Source organism: Pseudorca crassidens, chromosome 20 (assembly GCF_039906515.1).
Source record: "Pseudorca crassidens isolate mPseCra1 chromosome 20, mPseCra1.hap1, whole genome shotgun sequence".
In the NCBI taxonomy this organism is placed as follows: domain Eukaryota; kingdom Metazoa; phylum Chordata; class Mammalia; order Artiodactyla; family Delphinidae; genus Pseudorca; species Pseudorca crassidens.
This window is the reverse complement of record NC_090315.1, coordinates 62,525,528-62,543,092: the sequence shown is the minus strand read 5'-3', so window position 1 is coordinate 62,543,092 and position 17,565 is coordinate 62,525,528. Positions and strand designations below refer to the sequence as shown.

Below are 17,565 nucleotides of genomic sequence, written 5' to 3'. Positions count from 1 at the left end.
GTCTTTTGATTTTGGTAGCTCTAAGAACGTTTTTATTTCTCTCAGTCCAGTTTGTGTTATACAGAGCACAGTTGAACATATCCTGATCGCAAGTTTGGGTTTTCGAGATAAAGGCAAGCTTCCGGAATCAGCTTTCTCTCTGTGCCTAGATTTGCCAGTGGCAGTGACCTGGTCTTTCTGCTTTGTCTCCTGGTATCAGGGTTATTAGCAAATGTGATGAGAATAAAAGGTCAAGCAAGTGGTGGGCGCCAGTGTTGTCACCCACAGTGCAGGGAGCACTGGCGTGGACTGCCTGCCATGAAAGGCAGGCGTTCCTGGTACCAAATGGGCTGTGCCAGGTGTGGCCTTCTGACGTGGCCTGTTTTTCTCATCGTCCTCGTGGTTGCTGTGTCGAGGTGGTACGTCGTGTTATCTCATTATGGTTTTGATTTGCTTTTCCCTGATGGCTTATGATGTTGAGCATCTTTTCACGTGCTGGTTGACCATTTGTGTTACCTTTTTTGGACAAATGTCTAATCAGATCCTTTGCCTACTTAAAATTGGGTTATTTGCTTATTGAGTCATAAGAGTTCTTTATATACTCTAGATACTTGGTCCTTACCAGATATATGAGTTGCAGATATTTTCTTTCATTCCATGAGTCATCGGTTCACTCCCTAGAAGGGGTACTTTGATGCACAAAAGTTTTAAATTTTGAAGAAGCCTTATTCATCTATTTTTAGAGTTAGCTCTTATTTTTAGGCCTTTGATCCATTCTGCATTAATTTTTTATATGGTGTGAGGTAGGGATCTGGCCCCATTCTTCTGTATGTGGATATCCAGTTGTCCCCTTTTGTTGAAGAGACTGCCCTTTCCCTGTTGAATGGTCTTGGAACTCCTGTGGAAAGTCCATTAGCCATACATGTGAGAGTTCACTCCTGGACTCCTGATTGTATTCTACTTACCTATATGTCTATCCTTGTGCCAGGACCACACCATTTTGATTACTATAGCTTTGTAGTAAGTTTTAAAATTGGAAAATGTGGGGATTTCTTGGTGGTCCAGTGGTTAGGACTCTGCACTTTCACTGCTAAGGGCCTGGGTTCAACCCCTGGTCGGGTAACAAGTTCCAACGAGCCATGTGCCATGGCCAAAAATAAATAAATTTTAAAAATTGGAAAATGTGAAATCCTCCAACTTTGTCCTTTTTCAGGATTTTTTTTGGCTATTCTGGGTCCTTTGCACTTCCACCTGAATTTTAGGATCAACTTATCACTTTCTGCAAAACGAGATGAGATTCTGATAATGACGGCATTGTATCTGTAGATCAGTTTGGGTAGCATTGCCATCTTCCTATCCATGAACATGGGGTGGCTTTCCATTTATTAAGGTCATCTTTAATATTTTCAACAATATCTTATAGTTTTTAGCACACAACTCTTGCATCTCCCTGATTAAATTTATTAAGTATTTTATTCTTTTTAGCACCATAGGCTCATTGCTTTAATTTCACTTATTTGCTCTGATGGTTTTTTATTGTGAATTCTTTAGGATTTTCTATATGAAAGGTCTTGAAATCTGCCAGTAGAGATGGTTTAACTTTTTCTTTTCCAATCTGGATGCCTTATATGTACTGATTTATTTATTTGCTGAATTGTCCTGGCCAGAACTTGACAGGGCAGTGTTGACTGGAAGTGGTATGAGCGGACAGTTGTCCTGGTCCTGATCTTAGGAGGACAGTTTTCATCATTAAGAACGGTGTGAACTGAGGGTTTTTCATAGATGCCCTTTGACAGGTTGAGGAAGGTCCCTTTTACTCCTAGTTTTTTTTTTGTTTTGTTTTTTGTTTTTTTTAAAATCATGAAAGGGTATAGCATTTAATTTAATGCTTTATCTGTGTGGTTTTTGGTTTTTATTCTACTCATATGTTTATTGCATTAATTGATTCTTGCATGTTGAGCCAACCTTGCATTCTTGGGATAAATCCCACTTGGTCGTGGCATGTAATTGTTTTGATGTGTTGCTTGAGTTGGTTGCTGGCTTTTTGCTGTTGTTGGCACACCGTGAGTGTCCTGCTGTCTCCGGGTACGTCCTGGCCCTGTGACCACAGGCCACTCTGGAGGCAGGAGGAGAAGCAGGCAGCCCAGCACAGTTAGGAGACACTTAGGAGGCTTTCACTGTGTTTTCATTTCAGTTCCAGGAGTTATGATCACTCAGAGAATTCTGATTTGGTTCTTGGTGGCTGCACAGGAAATCGTGATATTTTTTCCAGATTGCAGGTGAGTTAGAAGATGTAAAACTCAAGTGTGTCCACTGCATTTAAGCCACGTGCTATTAAGATATTTATTATGAATATCCAGTGAGTCCTAAGGAACCTGACCAGAACGAAAGCTTGAGTCACATACACAATGGCTTAGACCAGAGAGGCCACGTGCTCTGTGAACTCACCTCACTGTGAACATCACAGGAACACGGAAACGAAAACTGTAATATGGGAAGCATCTCCAGGCTTTAGGACGTTTAAAATTTGAGAACAGGAAGTAAAGATACTGACTTTGGCAGCAGCGTGGCTGCTACTCCTGTTCTCTGCTTTGTAACTCCTGGTGCTGCGTTGGGAGGTCAGGCTCTGAGGATTGACATAAATAACCCTCCACCTGGCCGAGGATCAGGAGTTTGCAGATGTCGGAGGCTGGGAGACTCTCCCGTCTCCCGGGTCACTTGGCAGCAAGGCAGGAGCACTTTTAGGAGAGTGCAGAAACCGTGTTTCTCACGTTGAAGTGAAAGGGGCGTTTCTGTCAGCATCCTGCTCTCCCCAGATCTCTTGAGCGTGAACTCTGGGGTCAGAGTGCAGAGCAAGGCCCCATCCTGCATCCTCGTCCACAGTGTGCACTGGGGGTCTGTAACTTTGGAAGAGTACGTGCAATTCTGTATAATAGGATTCGGTGTTCCCGCTGTCACTCTTAAAAAAGTGCCTGACTTTAGAACATGTGGGGAATGAAAGAGAAATCATGGAGGATGTGGTCTGGAGCACTGGGAAAATGTACTTAAAAATGAGTAAAGCATCCCACAGAGAAAGGACCCGAGTCCCCCAAGCCCTCATCTTGACCTTTGTCCTCCACGTCCGTCATAACTGAACGTGGAAGAAGGTGACCTGTGAGGGCAGACACAGCGGGAGACGTGGGGTTGGGGTCACAGATGACGGGGTGATGATGAGACGGGTGCTCTGCATCTGGGGGGTGAGACAACACACGTGTGCCTGCAGGCTGTGTGCGCGCCTCACTTGTGTGATTCACCCTCAGGCTGTGCACACCCCCCACCTGCACAGGGGAGCAGGTGATAAACGGGTGAAGTGTCAGCCATGGGGAGTCTGGGGAAGGGTGTTCTTTGCACTGTTCTTTCTTCATTTTTGCAAAATCCTGCAGTTGTTCAGTCATTTCCAAGTGAAAAGGCTAGTTGCACTCACTCCGCTGGCCCCACCTCGGGGCCCTGCTGGGAGTGAGAGGCCCCAGGGTTTCTGCCTCTGGCCGTGCTCTCTTCAGGAGATGGCTGCTGGCCTGGAGCAGGGCCCAGCGCGCCTCGGCCATGCTGCTCCCCGGGGCCACTTCCTCTTTGGAGTTTTCTGCAGACGCCTCCAGGCCCTGGCTCGAGGGTGGGACGTGGCCAGCCGCCTGCAGCGACAGCAGGAGCTGCTCATGTGCAAACGGTAACACGGCTGGTGCCCCAGGGTCTGTCTTCACTTTGGGGTCTCTTCCCACTAGTTGCTCGTCTCTGGCCCCCGCCCCAGCCTGGGACGGCATCTTCCCCGGGTCCCCTGGAGAGCAGGGTCTAGAGGTGTGAAAGCAACTGGGGGTGAAAGTTCTCCTCCTGGGCTTCAGAAACCCCTCAGTTCAAAGACCTCGTGTGGAATGTGCGCTCAGGGTCCTCACTGCATCACGGCTGAGCCGTGATGTCCTTCCCGGTCTCGTGAACTGGTTGGTTAACACGCTGCTCCCTGCCCTTGGTCATCGTGTAACATCACACCTGGTCTGGGGACACACAGTGAGTGTCCGTCGGCCCAGCAGGGCAACAGGCCGCAGACCAGGGCCAGTTCCGAGCGGGCTGGGAGGGTTGGCTGCGCTCCGAGCGTAGCTCTCGGGGTCACCGTCCATGCCTCCCTCCTCGCAGCATCCTCCTCGGCCTGCCCCCCTCCGTGCTTGTCGGCAGCCCCCGCTTGGAGCAGCTGGCCGCCCCCGACTGCGATGACTTCTTCCACTTGGTCAACTCGGAGCTGGTAGGCGCAGGGCAAGTGAGCTGGGCTGTGGGGTTGAGGGGCTACGTGGGCACCTCAGGCTGGCTCTGGAAAACTCACCAGCGCATCCGTGGTCACGTGGAGCCAACGCCTCAGTGCATGTCCTGCCTGCCCACGCCGGGTCTCTGAGGGTAGGACGTGGCGCTCGGAGCTGCGGGTGAGCCCTTCACCTGGCTCGGCACCGGCCTGCGAGGCTAGCGACCGGGCAGCCTCGTCCTCCGGAGCACGACTCCTTCACGGAACCTTCCGCAGGGTGACCAGCTTGGGCCCTGCATGTGCAGACCATCCTGCCCGCCTTGCCTCCCCTCCGTCGGTTTCTTTTGGGGGCACGGAAGCCAGATGGTGCCCCAGCTCTTGTCAGGGGCTCCAAAGGGTGACACCCCTGTGACCTGCACGTGGTCAGGGTCAGGGAGGTGCCGTGCATAAGTGCTCCCCTGCCCACTGCAGGGGAACGGCTTCTACACCGAAGATGGGTTCCCACTTTCTAGAAATGCACACGTGACTAGAGCTTGACCTGAGGTTCTGTTCATTTGTGTGGAACTTTAAAAGGTAACTGGGGAAGCAGCAGAAATGAGATTTTCTTTAAGTTCGTTCTAAAGGCTGTTTCCCTTCGAGCCTTGAGAACGGCCTGTGAAAGCAGCCAGGGAGGACACGGCAGGGACGGCACCTGGCCCGCCCGCCTGGGCCCACGGGGTTTGCACCACGGCTGGCGGGCACGGGGGTGGATGCGAAGCCACACGGAGCCAGCCCTCCGTGGACCGTGGCGTTACCATCCTGCCGCGTGTCCTTACGTGCTGGAGCCCCCAGCAGCTGCCCGCCCTGTCCTGCGCGTGCTTCCTCACTGGCCTCTACTGTTGTGCAGAGAAACTTCTCCCACGACGGCGCCCTGACCCACGACATCACGGCCCACTTCTTCAGGGTAATTTCCTTTCCCTCTGCCCCTCCAGCGTCGCTGCTCACTCAGACCCCAGGGCTGGGCCCTTGGTGCGTGGCAGCTCCCGGGGCCCTGGTCCGCGTGCAAACCCTGCGTGCGGGCGTGTCTCCCCGCAGGGGCTCCTCAACGCCTGTTTACAAAGCAGAGACCCCTCCCTGGCAGCCGACCTGACCCTGACTGCCTGCCAGACCCAGTGCCCCTTGCTTCTGACCTCTGCTCTGGTAGGCTCCCCATCTTTTCAGGGACGTTCCTGGACCTGGCGCAGCCGGGGTCCGCCCAGGGCTTCCTGGCAGCGTGATTCAGGGGAAGCTGCACCAGGAGCAGTTGGGACAGACCACAGGAGTTGGGGTGGGGCTCCTCGGGAGTCTCTGTGCCCGGAGCCGTTCACACTCCTACTTGCTCTGTGCTGACTGGAGCTGAGCGGGGACTGCTGCTCTGCTGGTCCGGCTGCTGCCCCAGCCCCTGCTGGCCCGGCCTTCTCGTGACGTTCCACGGGTGGGGCTCCCACGCGGGCTTTCTCACCCCTTCTCAGTTTTGTCGGGAGGGAGGACGCAGCGCATTCCTTGCTGGCTCCCTGGGCGGCTGTGGCCTCTGGCTCACGGCTCTGCAGCTCAGCAGGGCCGTCCAAGGACCGGGCCATCCTCTGTCCACATCCTGCATCCTCCGCGGATGAGGATGAGCACGCCTCACAGAGCTGCTTTGGACCTTAAATGAGACGCTGTCCTTGCGGTTATGAAGCACTTGATGAGCGGGAGACAGGCTCTGGGGGTGTCGGCCTGCGGGCAGACGTTGCCCACGCAGATCGCCAGCATCACCCGAGGCTTCCCGATCTTCTTGGTGGGGGGGGGGGGGGGACTGACCTGTCGGTGCCCGTTCTCTCCCATGAGCTGTGGTGGCCGCACCTGGAGCCCGAGCTTCACCGCCGCTGGAGGAGATGCTCTCAGAGCCCGCTGCCTGCAGAGCTGCGGAGGCTGCAGGAGGCCCGGCACTTTGCCGGGAGGTGAGTGCGGGCAGCGGGACCCACTCTGGGTTACGTGCATGGTGTCTCGGGAGCTGGAGGGGGCCCTGGGGAGGCTCTGTGAGGCCCACGTGTGGAAGGGGGAAGCAGAGCCGAGCGGACACGGTCCCGTCAGACTGGCATCCGGGGTCCACCTGCCCGTCTCCTCGCACATCCAAGTGGTGCTGTCCTCGGAGGTCACAGCAGGGATTGCTGGCCCCATCCAGCCTCCCTGCATCTTCCTTTGTGACCCGTTTTTATCCGAGGCACCTGTGTCCCCCCCACAAAGGGTCAGGGATGCTCGAAATCTCAGAAGACGAAGAAACCAAGTCTGCCCACTGAGTCTAATTCTGCAAAGAGTGGAGAACTTTCTTAAATCACTGCATTATATTCCATTTTTAACTTTCGGCCCAGTTTTAACCTTCTGGAGAACCGTGAACATCACAGTGCAGTCGGAGTGGGGGCTGAGTAGAAGGCGGGTGCAGACTCTGGGGGGAGGACTCCTTGCAAAGCTGAGGCTGCTGGGACCGGGCGCCCCCTCCAGGCATACCGCTTCCTGTGTCCGGGGCAGAGGGGCATGTTGACAGCCAAGGGCCAGCCTGTGGAGACCGGTTGGGAGGCCGGGGGGGGGGGGTGCGCTTTGGGTTCTCGCTGTGACGGGCGGGGGGCTCTTGTGGTGACACACACCTCCGTCTGCGGCAGCGTCCTCTCCCCCCTTGCGGCACCCCCCACACCTGGCCCGGCCTGGCTCTGCGCGGCTGCCCTGCACTTCATGATTCGACGGGCCGGGAAGGAGAGCATCCGGCGGGAGCTGGGGCAGCTGGACGGCCAAGGAGAGGAGGTAAGAGTGAGATCCTTTCCCTGCGTGTCCTTTCCCAGCAGCCTCACTGGCTCTCAGGGTTCCGACCACACTGTGCTTTTCAAGGACAGACAAGAGTTTGGGGTGCTGGTAACTTTATTTGGAAGCAAACACTTACTGGGTTTGTAGGTTTAGTAAGACTTAGGTTCTCAGGCTTGTTGATAAAAAGGGTGCTTTACACTTCATTCTCAAGGGCTTTTATTCGGCCTGTTTATCAACGCAACCCCCGGGGTGGGGGGTCAGGGCTGGCTGTCAGCTGTCCAGCGGGACCTTCCTTCTCATAGCCTCCAGGCACCCGCACCCCAGTTAGCTGCTGGCAAAGACCAAGGGTGGACAGAGGGCTGCTCGGGTGGCAGGCTGGTGGCCCCACTGGGAGCTGTGGGACCCCCCAGGGCCCCCTACCCAGAGCTGTGGCGTGCTCCCGTGTCTCCCCCAGCTGAACCCCTGGTTCTGTGAAAGCCAGGGTCCCGCAGTAGCTCAGGCCGTACCCACCTGCCTGAGAACAGTTGCTGAGCTGAGTTTTTGGTGATTATAATTTAAAGGAAGAAACTGCCAGGGAGAGTCTATTTTTAAGAGTTTTCAGGTGGTTTTAGCTGGTAGGATTTTAGCGGCTCCAGAGCCTCCAGGCCACTGTCACCTCCTCACACTCTGGCCTGGGGGATCAGCAGAGACAGGTCCCCAAGCAGTAATAGTTTATAACCCATTAAATTTTCTCTTTAAGAGTGACTGGAAACTTTTCTTTCTCTGGAGATCCACTTAAGAGAGATTTATAACCTAGGCCTGTAAATTGTTCAGTTAACGAGGAATGTGTTCTTTCCCCATTTAGAATTACTTTAAGGGAACGGAGCACAGGTAGTTTTATGTTGTCAGTGGACCTGTTTGTATTTGCAGCTGTTGGTTTTCCTGTTTTTTTTTTCCTTGATGGGCCTGCTCTCTTCACATCTGACCCCACAGGTAGGTCAGACCCTCTGCCGCCGTGGGCAGGGCAGCGAGCAGCTGGTACGACCCCCCGGGGCACTTGAAACCATGGGTCTCCCCGTCTCCCCCGAGACCTCCTGAGTTAGGGTCTCATGGTGGTGGTGGGGGTGGGTGCACCTGGGACCCTTGTGTCGAAGGCTTTCTCAGGAGAGAAAACCCCAGGCCGTTGGCCTGCCTCTTGGTGTCTTATGTCCAGAGGCCCCAGGTGGACACCTCTTCCTTGCGCACTTGTCAGCTTAGGGTCCTTCTCCTCCTCCTCCTGTGGGTAACAGGCCGCTGGCTCCCTGAAGCCCCTGGACGTCTGTGCCGAGGTCCTGGGGTGTCTGCAGAGGAAGAGGATTTCCTGGCTGCCGCTCTTTCAGTTGACGGAGACGGGTGAGAAATCCGGAGCCCGACTGGCCGACCTGTGTCTGTCCTGGTTCCCAGCCCTCTGCCGGGAGCACAGGGGGCGGCAGGGTCAGACTGCGGCCCCGTTCTTTAGTCCTCTTCAGAAGCAACTTTCAGATGGTTAAACATGAGCCTCTCCTTGGGGCTCACTTTGAAAACTCATTTTTGCAAGTTTCTGTTCTTGGTTAAGTATGCAGACTCATTTAAGCAAAATAATTTAGTGGAGTATCGAGGATCCCAGGGACCCCGGCCCCCAAGCTCTACTCTGCAGCATGAGGACATCACCCCTGCGTCACCAGGCACACGACGCCCGTGAAGACCCTGACCCTGCAGGGAGGCACCTGCGTTGCTGACGGAGCCCCTCTGTGTTGCAGATGCCGGCCTGGGGCGCACCCTCCTCCGCCTGGCCCCCGACCACCAGGTCAGGCTGCTGCCGGTCGCCTTCTACAGGTAACCCCCGGGGCCTGCTGGTCAGGGGAGGGGCGGCGGGGCTCCCTTGAGATGGGAAAGGCTGCTCCTCTGCTGCCTGCACCGGCCTCAGTGAGGTCAGTGAGGGCCGGGTCACCTGACATCCGTCTCTGCTTTCAGCCTCCTGTCCTACTTTGACGAGGACGCCCTCCTCCAGGAAGACGCCTTCCTGCATGTTGCTGTTAACATGTACCTGAAGCTCGTGGGCCTCTTCGTGGCTGGGGAGACTGGTGCGGTTTGGACTCCGGCCCACAGTGGGGACCTCCAGGCCCAGGCAGGTGCAGGGCCAGGCCTGTCTCCAGACGGACCCGGGCGGCCAGCTCTTGGGGGCCTGTGCAGCCCCTCCTGGCGCAGCGTGCAGCTGTGGGCACCCTGACCGCGGCTCTGTCTTCTCTCCAGGGCGACCCCGTAAGCCTGATTACAAACGCTCGTCTTTTTCTGCTGCAGTCGATACCTCGGTGCCCGAAAAGGAGCTTCTCAGACGTGGCAGAGGTAATGCCCAGATGCTCGCCTTGCTGTCTGTCTTTAAGTCCCCATCACTGTTCACTGTGAGGGTGCTGAACGCCTTCGGGAAAACGAACATGCAGCGTCCAGCACTTGGCATCTCCCCGGGCCCTGGGTGTTTGGGGGCCATGGGCAGCAGCACGGGCCCAGCACACGGGCTTTCTTGCAGCTGCTGGGTGCGAGTGCGGACTGTGACCCGGAAGTGCGTGCCGCCCTCCTCAGCAGGCAGCAGGCCATGCTGGACCCTGACCTCTACCAGGAGCCCCGACTCTTCTGACAGGATCTGTGCAGGGCATAGCCCAACTCCTCGGTAAATAATTTATTACAAGCGTTAACGTGGAGCTCTCCGTTGCCCTGAAAAGTGGGTTACAAACCTCGACTGCATTAGTGGGGAAGAGGAATCATTTCTTTGAAGTCTGCCTCTGGCCCCAAGTCACTCTGTTTATAGAAGAAACTGCCGGTCCCAGAGCAGAAGCCACAAGGCCCCGTGAGCTGTGTGCTGAGCCCCTGCCACCCAGCACACGGGGTGGAGGCTCGTCAGGGTGCAGAGCTGTGCCGTCAGGCCTGAACCCCCATCACTGCCCACTGAGCTCGGGGGCGGGCGTGCCCTCAGGTAGGCTCAGCCTTCACGGCCTGCCCCGCTGCGGGCCCAGGCGGGGGCTCCGGGGCCTTGTCCGGGGTCTGCGTCAGGGGGTGCACCATGGACATGTGCACGTTGAGGTTGTGAGCCTTCTCGAACCGCCGGCCACACTGGTCGCAGGCGAAGTCCAGCTCCGTCTCGGCCTTGTGCTTGGTCATGTGGTACTTCAGGGATGCCCGCTGCCGGCACTGGAACCCGCAGACTTCGCACCTGGGGGCCGGGGGCAGGTGAGCCAGGGCACCGCTGGTGGGGGAACCCCCCCCAACCCCCCACCCCACTTACTGCAGGGGCTTGGCTCCTGAGTGGCGCATCTGGTGGACCAGGAGGTGCTTGCGCTGCTTGAAGGTCTGCCCACACTCGTCACAGATATAGTTCCGCACCTCTGGGGACCAGAGAGGCAGTGACCACAGGCCCTGACACCCTCCCCTCGGTGCCCAAGTGCCTTACAGGTGCCACAGCTCTGATACAGAGCCCTCCGGGCCGCCTGAACTTGTCACCTGGCTGCAGCTTCCTCTCCAGCTACTGTGTACATTTCACCCGGAGCCTGTTTTCTTGCCCTTTAGGCCGATTTCCTTGAGCACAAATTTTTAGAGGAAGCCAACTCAGCAAGGTTGCATAGATGACTGATGACAGCTGCTGCTACTCTAAGACCCACCGCCACGCTGGGCCCTCTGCGGGGTACCCACTGCAAAGGCAATCTTAACGCTCTTGAACAGAACTTGAACAGAACTTGAACCGTCACGCCCCACGCCAGTGGTTCCACTGCAGGCCGTGCCAGTGGGGCAGCTGCCACACGCTTCCCGCCCCACGTCACTGCACGTCCCACTGCTCCTCTACCAGTACCTGAACCAGCCTCCCAGGCAGGCTCCTCCCTCACTAGGGGCAACCGTCCCCATAGCACACATCTAGCCCCTTTTGTGTTAAAAACAAAAACTGCTTGTGGTCACGACCACTGGCATCCAGACTGAGAACAGCCTGACCCAACCCAAGAGAATCACTGTGTTTGTTAGAGACACAGACAAGAACACTTGGAGCAAAAACACACAAGGAAAACTGTTTCGCTGTGGAACCAACAAGTAAATGTGCGCCAACAATTAAACGGTCAACTCTGAGTGAAGTAACTCATTTTTACAAAGTTCAAAACAAGAAAAACTCTCTCTTAGGCATAGACACAGATGGAACAAATCTATCTAGAAGGGGGTGCGGTCTGGGAGAGCTGCCTTCTGTGCAGAAGCAGCGACGACGCGCACCAGGCACGTAAGAGTCCAAGGTATGAACGCATGTTCAGAGAGAGAAGGGGGCGCTGGGCCTCACGTGCTGGTGGTGGTGATGACCAGGGCAGGGCACTGTCTTCACTGTGCTTCCTCCCCCAGTTTCTACAACGGATGCGGGTCACTTGTAATCCAAAAAGCACACGTCATCTTCTTAAAGTAGTGATTTAAAAAGACACGACCGTAAACCCACAGAGAGGCACCAGGATTCTTCGGCGCCGGTTTCCCAGGAGGCAGCCCTGTCCACGGGGGTGGGTGGGGGGGGGACGCACCTGTGTGGATGAGCTTGACGTGGCGCTGCAGGTAGCGGTCGATCATGAACACCTTGTTGCAGCCGGGGTGCGGGCAGGGCCTCTCCCGGACCTCCTCGTGGTGCTCCTTGACGTGCTTCTGTGGGAGGGACTGGGGACCTGAGTGCCTCGGCCTGGCGGACACCCCTGGTCACAGCACGTGCCTCCCTCCCACAGGCCCCGCTCAGCACCCTCCTCTCCCCAGAGGAACAGATCCCAGCACTGCAGGCCTGTCCAGCCTCCCCCCCATCCTCACGGGCCGGGGCCCTCACCTTCATGCCGTCAGCCCCACGGTACACGGCCGTGCAGCCCTGGTGAGGACACTTGTAGATGGTGGGCAGCTCCTCCCTGCAATGCAGAGCACACGTGGAGCTGCGGCCCCGACGGGCTGCGTGGCCCCGACGGGCTGCGCGGCCCCGGCCCCTCACCTCTCACAGCGCGGCTTGCCCTTCCAGCCCGGCTTGGGCCCAGGTTTCTTTCGAATTTTTGGTTCTTCTGACTTCTTGGCTTCTTTGCTTTCACTCTTCTTACCAGAGATCCTGGGGGAAAAAGAGGACACCAGTCAGTGATGTTTCTGATTGTTTGCATATGCACTGCGGGAGGTGGGTCTCCTCAGGCCTCCAGGGCTAACCTGCTTCAGTCCCCGTGCTGACTGGCTGGCCCTCAAATTGACCCTTGGCCGCCAAAGCTAGAACAGCTCTTCGGGGAGGTGGAGGCGCTGCACTGCCCCCTCGGGACACAGGAGTGGGCCTTCGTGACAACTTTCACTCCCTGTCTATCAACATCATAATTTTGGAGACAGCATGGAAAAAGGTGGGCCAGGGGAGACTCGGGGGTCAGTCCCTCAACAAAACTATCGTTAAGCTAGAAAAGATCAGGATCCACTCTTCTGGAACCTGCTGGGAGACTCAGGGCAGCCAGGAGAGAGCTCTGCGCCCACTGCCGTCCCCCACTCCACAGCCCCTGGGCAGCGGGGACCTTGTCCTCCACACATGGGGTCATGCATTTCAGCCAGTCTCGCAGGCCCCAGAGGACCAGGCCAGACACAGTAACTTCCCCCCGCCCTGTGGTGTCCTTCAAAGACTTAAAGATACATGCACACTTTTCTTTCTAGATCCAGGAGTTTAAGGAAATCTGTCAGGAATAGAAGGAAACTTCTAGGGCCATAGCAACAAGCCCACAGCTGACACCATGCTCGGTGGTCAAAGACTGGAAGCTTTTCCTCTGAGATCAGGAACAGAGAGAGAGGGGGTGGTGGGCCTCACGTGCTGTTGGCGGTGATGACCAAGCAAGAACAAGACAAAGATGCTCATTTTCACCACTTCTCAACAGAACACTGGAAGTCCTAGCCACAGCAAGTAGGCAAAAAAAAAAAAAAAAAAAAAAAAAAAAAAAGAAAAGGCATCTAAATTAGAAAGGAAAGAAAATTACCTCTTCACGATGTCATGATCTTATATGTAGAAAACCCTAAAGAACCCACACAGAAAAATAATTTCAGCAACATTGCAGGGTAGAAAATCAACACACAAAAACCAGTTCTATCTCTATACACTAACAATGAACAGTCCAAAAAGGAAATTAAGAAAACAATTCATTTTTAATAGCATCAAAAAGAATAAGACACTTAGGAATAAACTTAACCAAGGTGAAAGACTTGTACACTGAAAACTGCAAAATGCTGCTGAAAGAAGTTAAAGACCTAAATAAGTAGATATCTCATACCCATGGATTGTAAAGATGGAAGTTATCCCCCAAAGCAATCTATACATTCAATCCCTATCAAAATCCCAATGGTGTTTTTTACAAAAACAACAACAACAACAAAAAACAAATTTTCACATAGAATTTCAAGGTACACTGAATAACCACACAATTTTGAAAGACAACAAAGCTGGAGAGTTCAAACTTCCTGATTCCAAAATTTACTACAAAGCTACAATAATCAAAACTGTGTGGTACTGGCAAAAAGACAGACATACAGACCAACTGAATAATTGAGCGACCAGAAATAAACCCTTGCAAGTACAATCAACTGATTTGACAAAGGTGCCAAGACCACTCATGGGGGAAAGGACAGTCTTTTCAACAAAAGGTGCTGGGACAACCGAATATCTACATACAGAAGAATGGAGCTGGATCCCTACCTCACACCCTATGTAGAAATTAACTCAAATGGATCAAAGATCTAAAACTAAAATTCTTAGGGGTAAATCCTCTAGGACCTTAGATTTGGGAATGGTTTCTCTTAAATATGACACCAAAAGCACAGCCAACAAAAGTAAAAACAGGTAAATTGGACTTCAAAATAATTTTTTGTGCACCAAAGGGCACTATGAAGAGAGTGAAAAAAGGGAGAATATATACAACTCAATGGCAAAAAAGCAAACAACTCAATTAAAAAGTGGGCAAAGGACTTGAATAGACATTTCTCCAAAGAAGATACAAGCATGTGAAAAGATGCTCTACATCACTCATCACTAGGGAAATGCCAATCAAAATGACGAGATACCACTTCACACCCATTAGGATGACTATTAAAACACACACACACCCAGAAAATAACAGATATTGGTGAGGATGTGTAGAAATCAGAACCCCTGTACACTGTTAGTAGGAAATGTAGAATGTGCAGCTGCTGTAGAAAACTGTATGGCAGTTCCCCAAAAAGTTCAAAGTACCATATGACCCAAAGAATTGAAAACAGGGTCTCAGATACTTGTTACAACAGTCTTTATACCATGATTCACAATAGCCAAAAAAAAGTATAAACAACCAAAATTGACAGATGAATGGATCAACAAAACGTGGTCCATCCATACGATAGAATTTTTTTTTTTTTTTTGACCACACCATGCCACATGCAGGATCTTAGTTCCCCAACCAGGGATCAAACCCATGCCCACTGCAGTGGAAGAGTGCAGTCTTAACCACGAGACTGCCAGGGAAGTCCCTTTACAATAGAATATTACTCAAGTCATAGAAAGGAATCAAACTGACACATCACAACATGGATGAATTTCAAAAACATTATTCTAAGTGGAAGAAGCCCGTAGCAAAAGGACACATAACACGTTATTGCACTTGTATGAAGTCCCCAGAATGGATACCGAGATTAGGAGTTGCCAGGGCCTGTGGGGAGGAGAGGGGAGGTCGTTGCTTCATGGGGACAGAGTTTCTACTTGGGATAGTAAAAATTTGGAAATAGTGGTGACAGTCGCACAACACTGTGAAAGCACTTAAATGCCACCGAGTTGTACACTTTTAAAAATGGTGAAACAGTATATGTTCTTACGTATATTTTACCACAATTGAAAACATAAACAGGGCTTCCCTGGAGGCGCAGTGGTTGAGAGTCTGCCTGCTAATGCAGGGGACACGGGTTCGAGCCCTGGTTTGGGAGGATCCCGCGTGCCACGGAGCGGCTGGGCCCGTGAGCCACAACTACTGAGCCTGCGCTCCGCAGCAGGGGAGGCCGCAATAGTGAGAGGCCCACGCACCGCGACGAAGAGTGGTCCCCGCTTGCCACAACTAGAGAAAGCCCTCGCACAGAAACAAAGACCCAACACAGCAAAAATAAATAAATAAATAAAAAACATAAACAGCTGTCCTCCTCTTTAAACAGTGCATTAACAAGAACCTTCTCAACAGCTGTACAGGCTGCTTCTCCTTTTGTCTAATAACTGCTCTTCCGGCCTGGCCACGGTCCTGGCCTCCACCCTTCCTCCTCTGCTGTGTGGCTTGGGCACCCAGTCAGAGCTGAACCGTAACCAGTGCTTGCAGAGGATTACACGTTTCTTGAGAGCAGGAGGCTTCAGAGAGCCCACAGGTGTCTCAGGTGAGTCCGTGAAGGACGAGGTGTTGAGGTCCCTGCAGACGCAGGAGGACCGTGCTCACAGCGCCCAACTCGGGGCTGCCGGCGCCCTTCCTTCCCATCGCCGCTCAGGCTCCTTCTCTCCCACTTCCTGCTGGAGCCCTGGCCCCTGCCGCCTGGCTGCGGACCCCGACAGGCACGGCTGCTGCAAGGTCACATGGACCACGGCTGCTCAGAGGCCCCATCCTAGGACGTCAGCTGGCACTCACATCATGGCACCTGAGGCACCTGAGGCCGTCAGGGCTGAGCCCAGAGCTTCCGCCAGCCCACTGCCGCCCAGTCCCACCTCCCACAGGCCTCTGAACACATACCTTGTGTGTCCTGTCCTACAGCATGTGTCTGTGTGCCCTCCCAGGGGCCTCCTGGAAACCCAGGGACACGGCAGGTGTCCCCGTCCCCACACCAGTGGCCCCAGGCCTGCTGGGCAGCAGGACGTAAGAGGTGGGTTCGTGGAGTTCAGGGTGGGGAGCGGGGGCTCCTGCCGCAGCCCCGGGCGGCACCGTGGAAGCAGGTGTGGTCTCCCCAACCTAGCCCGCCTGGCGCCCCCTTGGCCCCAGGCAGCGTGTGCCCACTCAGGCCTGCTCAAGGGCTCGTGGCTCAGCCAGCCCCACGCGCTGGCTGGGGTCTCCTGAGCCGCCTCCTCCCCTGTCTCTCTACCCGCGCTGCCCACACGGGCGCTTAAAGCAGAAGAGGGAGCCACGCTCTGCCTCTCTGTCTTGCTCTGCGCTTTCCCGGCTGATGGTGTGGTGCTCCTGAGATTTTGCTCCGCGCCAGAGGCCCAGGCTGGGCCTCTGCTAACTGGAGGCGCTTGGGGTGTTCCTGGGCACAGGGTGACACGGGTGAAAACGGCCTTCTCTGCCACGACCCCGTGTTCTAATGGAGAGAGGGCACAAAGCCGAGCAGGGGGCAGGCTGCTCAACGAGGAAGTGGCGTGGCAATCAGAGCCAGAGGCGGACCCGAGAGCAGATGATGAGCCGGGAAAGTGGGGCCGACAGCAGACGCGGGTGGGTGGCGGGGTCACATCCCCAGGGCTCCTCGCACAGCTGGCTGCTGCCCCCCAGGGTGACGCCAGGCCAGGTCCCTGCGCTGAACTGGGCAGGTCCTCCCGGGTCACCCAGAAGCCACACTGTGCCGAGCTTGGGAGGTCAGGCCATCAGAGAAGCAGAAAGCATGTGCTGAGCGAGGCAGACGGGGGCAGCGAGCTTCCGTCCAGTCCCCGCTGCCCCCCAGGGCGGACGCACGTCTCCAGTCACCCACTGGACACCTCCCACATCCCGTGAGCTTACAGCACCACTGTCCCCCTTACTTCTTTTCTGGGTAGGGCTCAAAGGACTCGTCTGAGGACTGGGTATTCTGCTTCTTATCATTTTCGTCTTCACTCAGGAAGTCTCTAGGAGAGAAGAGAGAACCTTTAGCAAAGCTCTGGGGCCGGTGACGGAGCCAGTGAAACTTCCTGTCTAAAGGCACCCTGTGGATCCCCACACTGCACGTCTTAGCTCTCCTCAAAAGGCCTAAAATTCCCAAGTCTCCAATCCCATCTCCTAACAGCAAGGGCACGCCAGCCAGGGTCACAAGCTGACGATCCCGTGTAAGCCACACTTCTCATCATGACACCAGGACCCCGATCTCCCAAAGAGCCTCTCTACTGGGGCCCGAGGCAGGGGGTGAAGACCCTCACAAGAGGCGGGCTTCTCAGGAAGTGGGCTTTTAGAATGTCACCTCACCCCCATAACTGTGAGCACCTGCCAGGATGAGAGATCAGCTGTCAGTCATCTCAAAGGTCACAAAGGCCAAAAAAACATCTGTACGTCTGTAACCTTTACCCTGAAGTGTGAGTCACTACACAGTCTCTGCTGGGCAGCGGACAGAGCCCAGCTGCCACACTCCCCACAGAGAAAGGCCCAAGGCTGGCTGGTGGCTACGGAACAGCCACGGCCTCCTGACCCCGGGGGAGTTTGTGGCACACACGGTGGGGTTCCTCCAGCACCTGGGTCATCCGTCACTGGCACCAAAGTCACGCTGTCCTACTTGTTTGGACAAGAGTGCATCTGCAGTCCAGCCAGAGCTCGCAGGGCAGGGTGGGAAGGCTGGCTGGCGTG

The 17,565-nt window shown here is 54.8% G+C and overlaps 2 protein-coding genes across 7 annotated transcripts in view; one reads left to right on the top strand and one right to left on the bottom strand.

Moving 5' to 3' along the window:
* FANCA (FA complementation group A) overlaps positions 1-13,022 on the top strand; it is a 53,617-nt gene extending 40,595 nt beyond the window's left edge. For 3 of the 5 annotated variants that reach the window (XM_067718109.1, XM_067718112.1, XM_067718111.1), the window contains 14 exons: positions 2,174-2,258; positions 3,519-3,682; positions 4,144-4,249; positions 5,130-5,186; positions 5,318-5,422; positions 6,089-6,201; positions 6,901-7,039; positions 7,949-8,011; positions 8,308-8,410; positions 8,797-8,872; positions 9,011-9,164; positions 9,290-9,382; positions 9,564-9,704; positions 10,598-13,022. In XM_067718109.1, coding sequence (XP_067574210.1) covers positions 2,174-2,258; positions 3,519-3,682; positions 4,144-4,249; positions 5,130-5,186; positions 5,318-5,422; positions 6,089-6,201; positions 6,901-7,039; positions 7,949-8,011; positions 8,308-8,410; positions 8,797-8,872; positions 9,011-9,164; positions 9,290-9,382; positions 9,564-9,671 — 1,366 coding nt within the window. In that variant the 3' untranslated portion in view covers positions 9,672-9,704; positions 10,598-13,022. Of the gene's footprint in view, positions 1-2,173; positions 2,259-3,518; positions 3,683-4,143; positions 4,250-5,129; positions 5,187-5,317; positions 5,423-6,088; positions 6,202-6,900; positions 7,040-7,948; positions 8,012-8,307; positions 8,411-8,796; positions 8,873-9,010; positions 9,165-9,289; positions 9,383-9,563; positions 10,262-10,597 lie in introns of all 5 variants that reach the window. The other 2 variants (XR_010938888.1, XM_067718110.1) reach the window with 2 other exon arrangements.
* The window catches only part of ZNF276 (zinc finger protein 276), an 18,485-nt gene continuing 8,055 nt past the window's right edge, over positions 7,136-17,565 (bottom strand). For both annotated transcript variants that reach the window (XM_067718164.1, XM_067718165.1), the window contains exons 6-11: positions 16,773-16,856; positions 12,024-12,134; positions 11,868-11,943; positions 11,578-11,695; positions 10,317-10,416; positions 7,136-10,244 (exon numbers count right to left, since the gene is read on the bottom strand). In XM_067718164.1, coding sequence (XP_067574265.1) covers positions 10,004-10,244; positions 10,317-10,416; positions 11,578-11,695; positions 11,868-11,943; positions 12,024-12,134; positions 16,773-16,856 — 730 coding nt within the window. In that variant the 3' untranslated portion in view covers positions 7,136-10,003. The remainder of the gene's footprint in view (positions 10,245-10,316; positions 10,417-11,577; positions 11,696-11,867; positions 11,944-12,023; positions 12,135-16,772; positions 16,857-17,565) is intronic.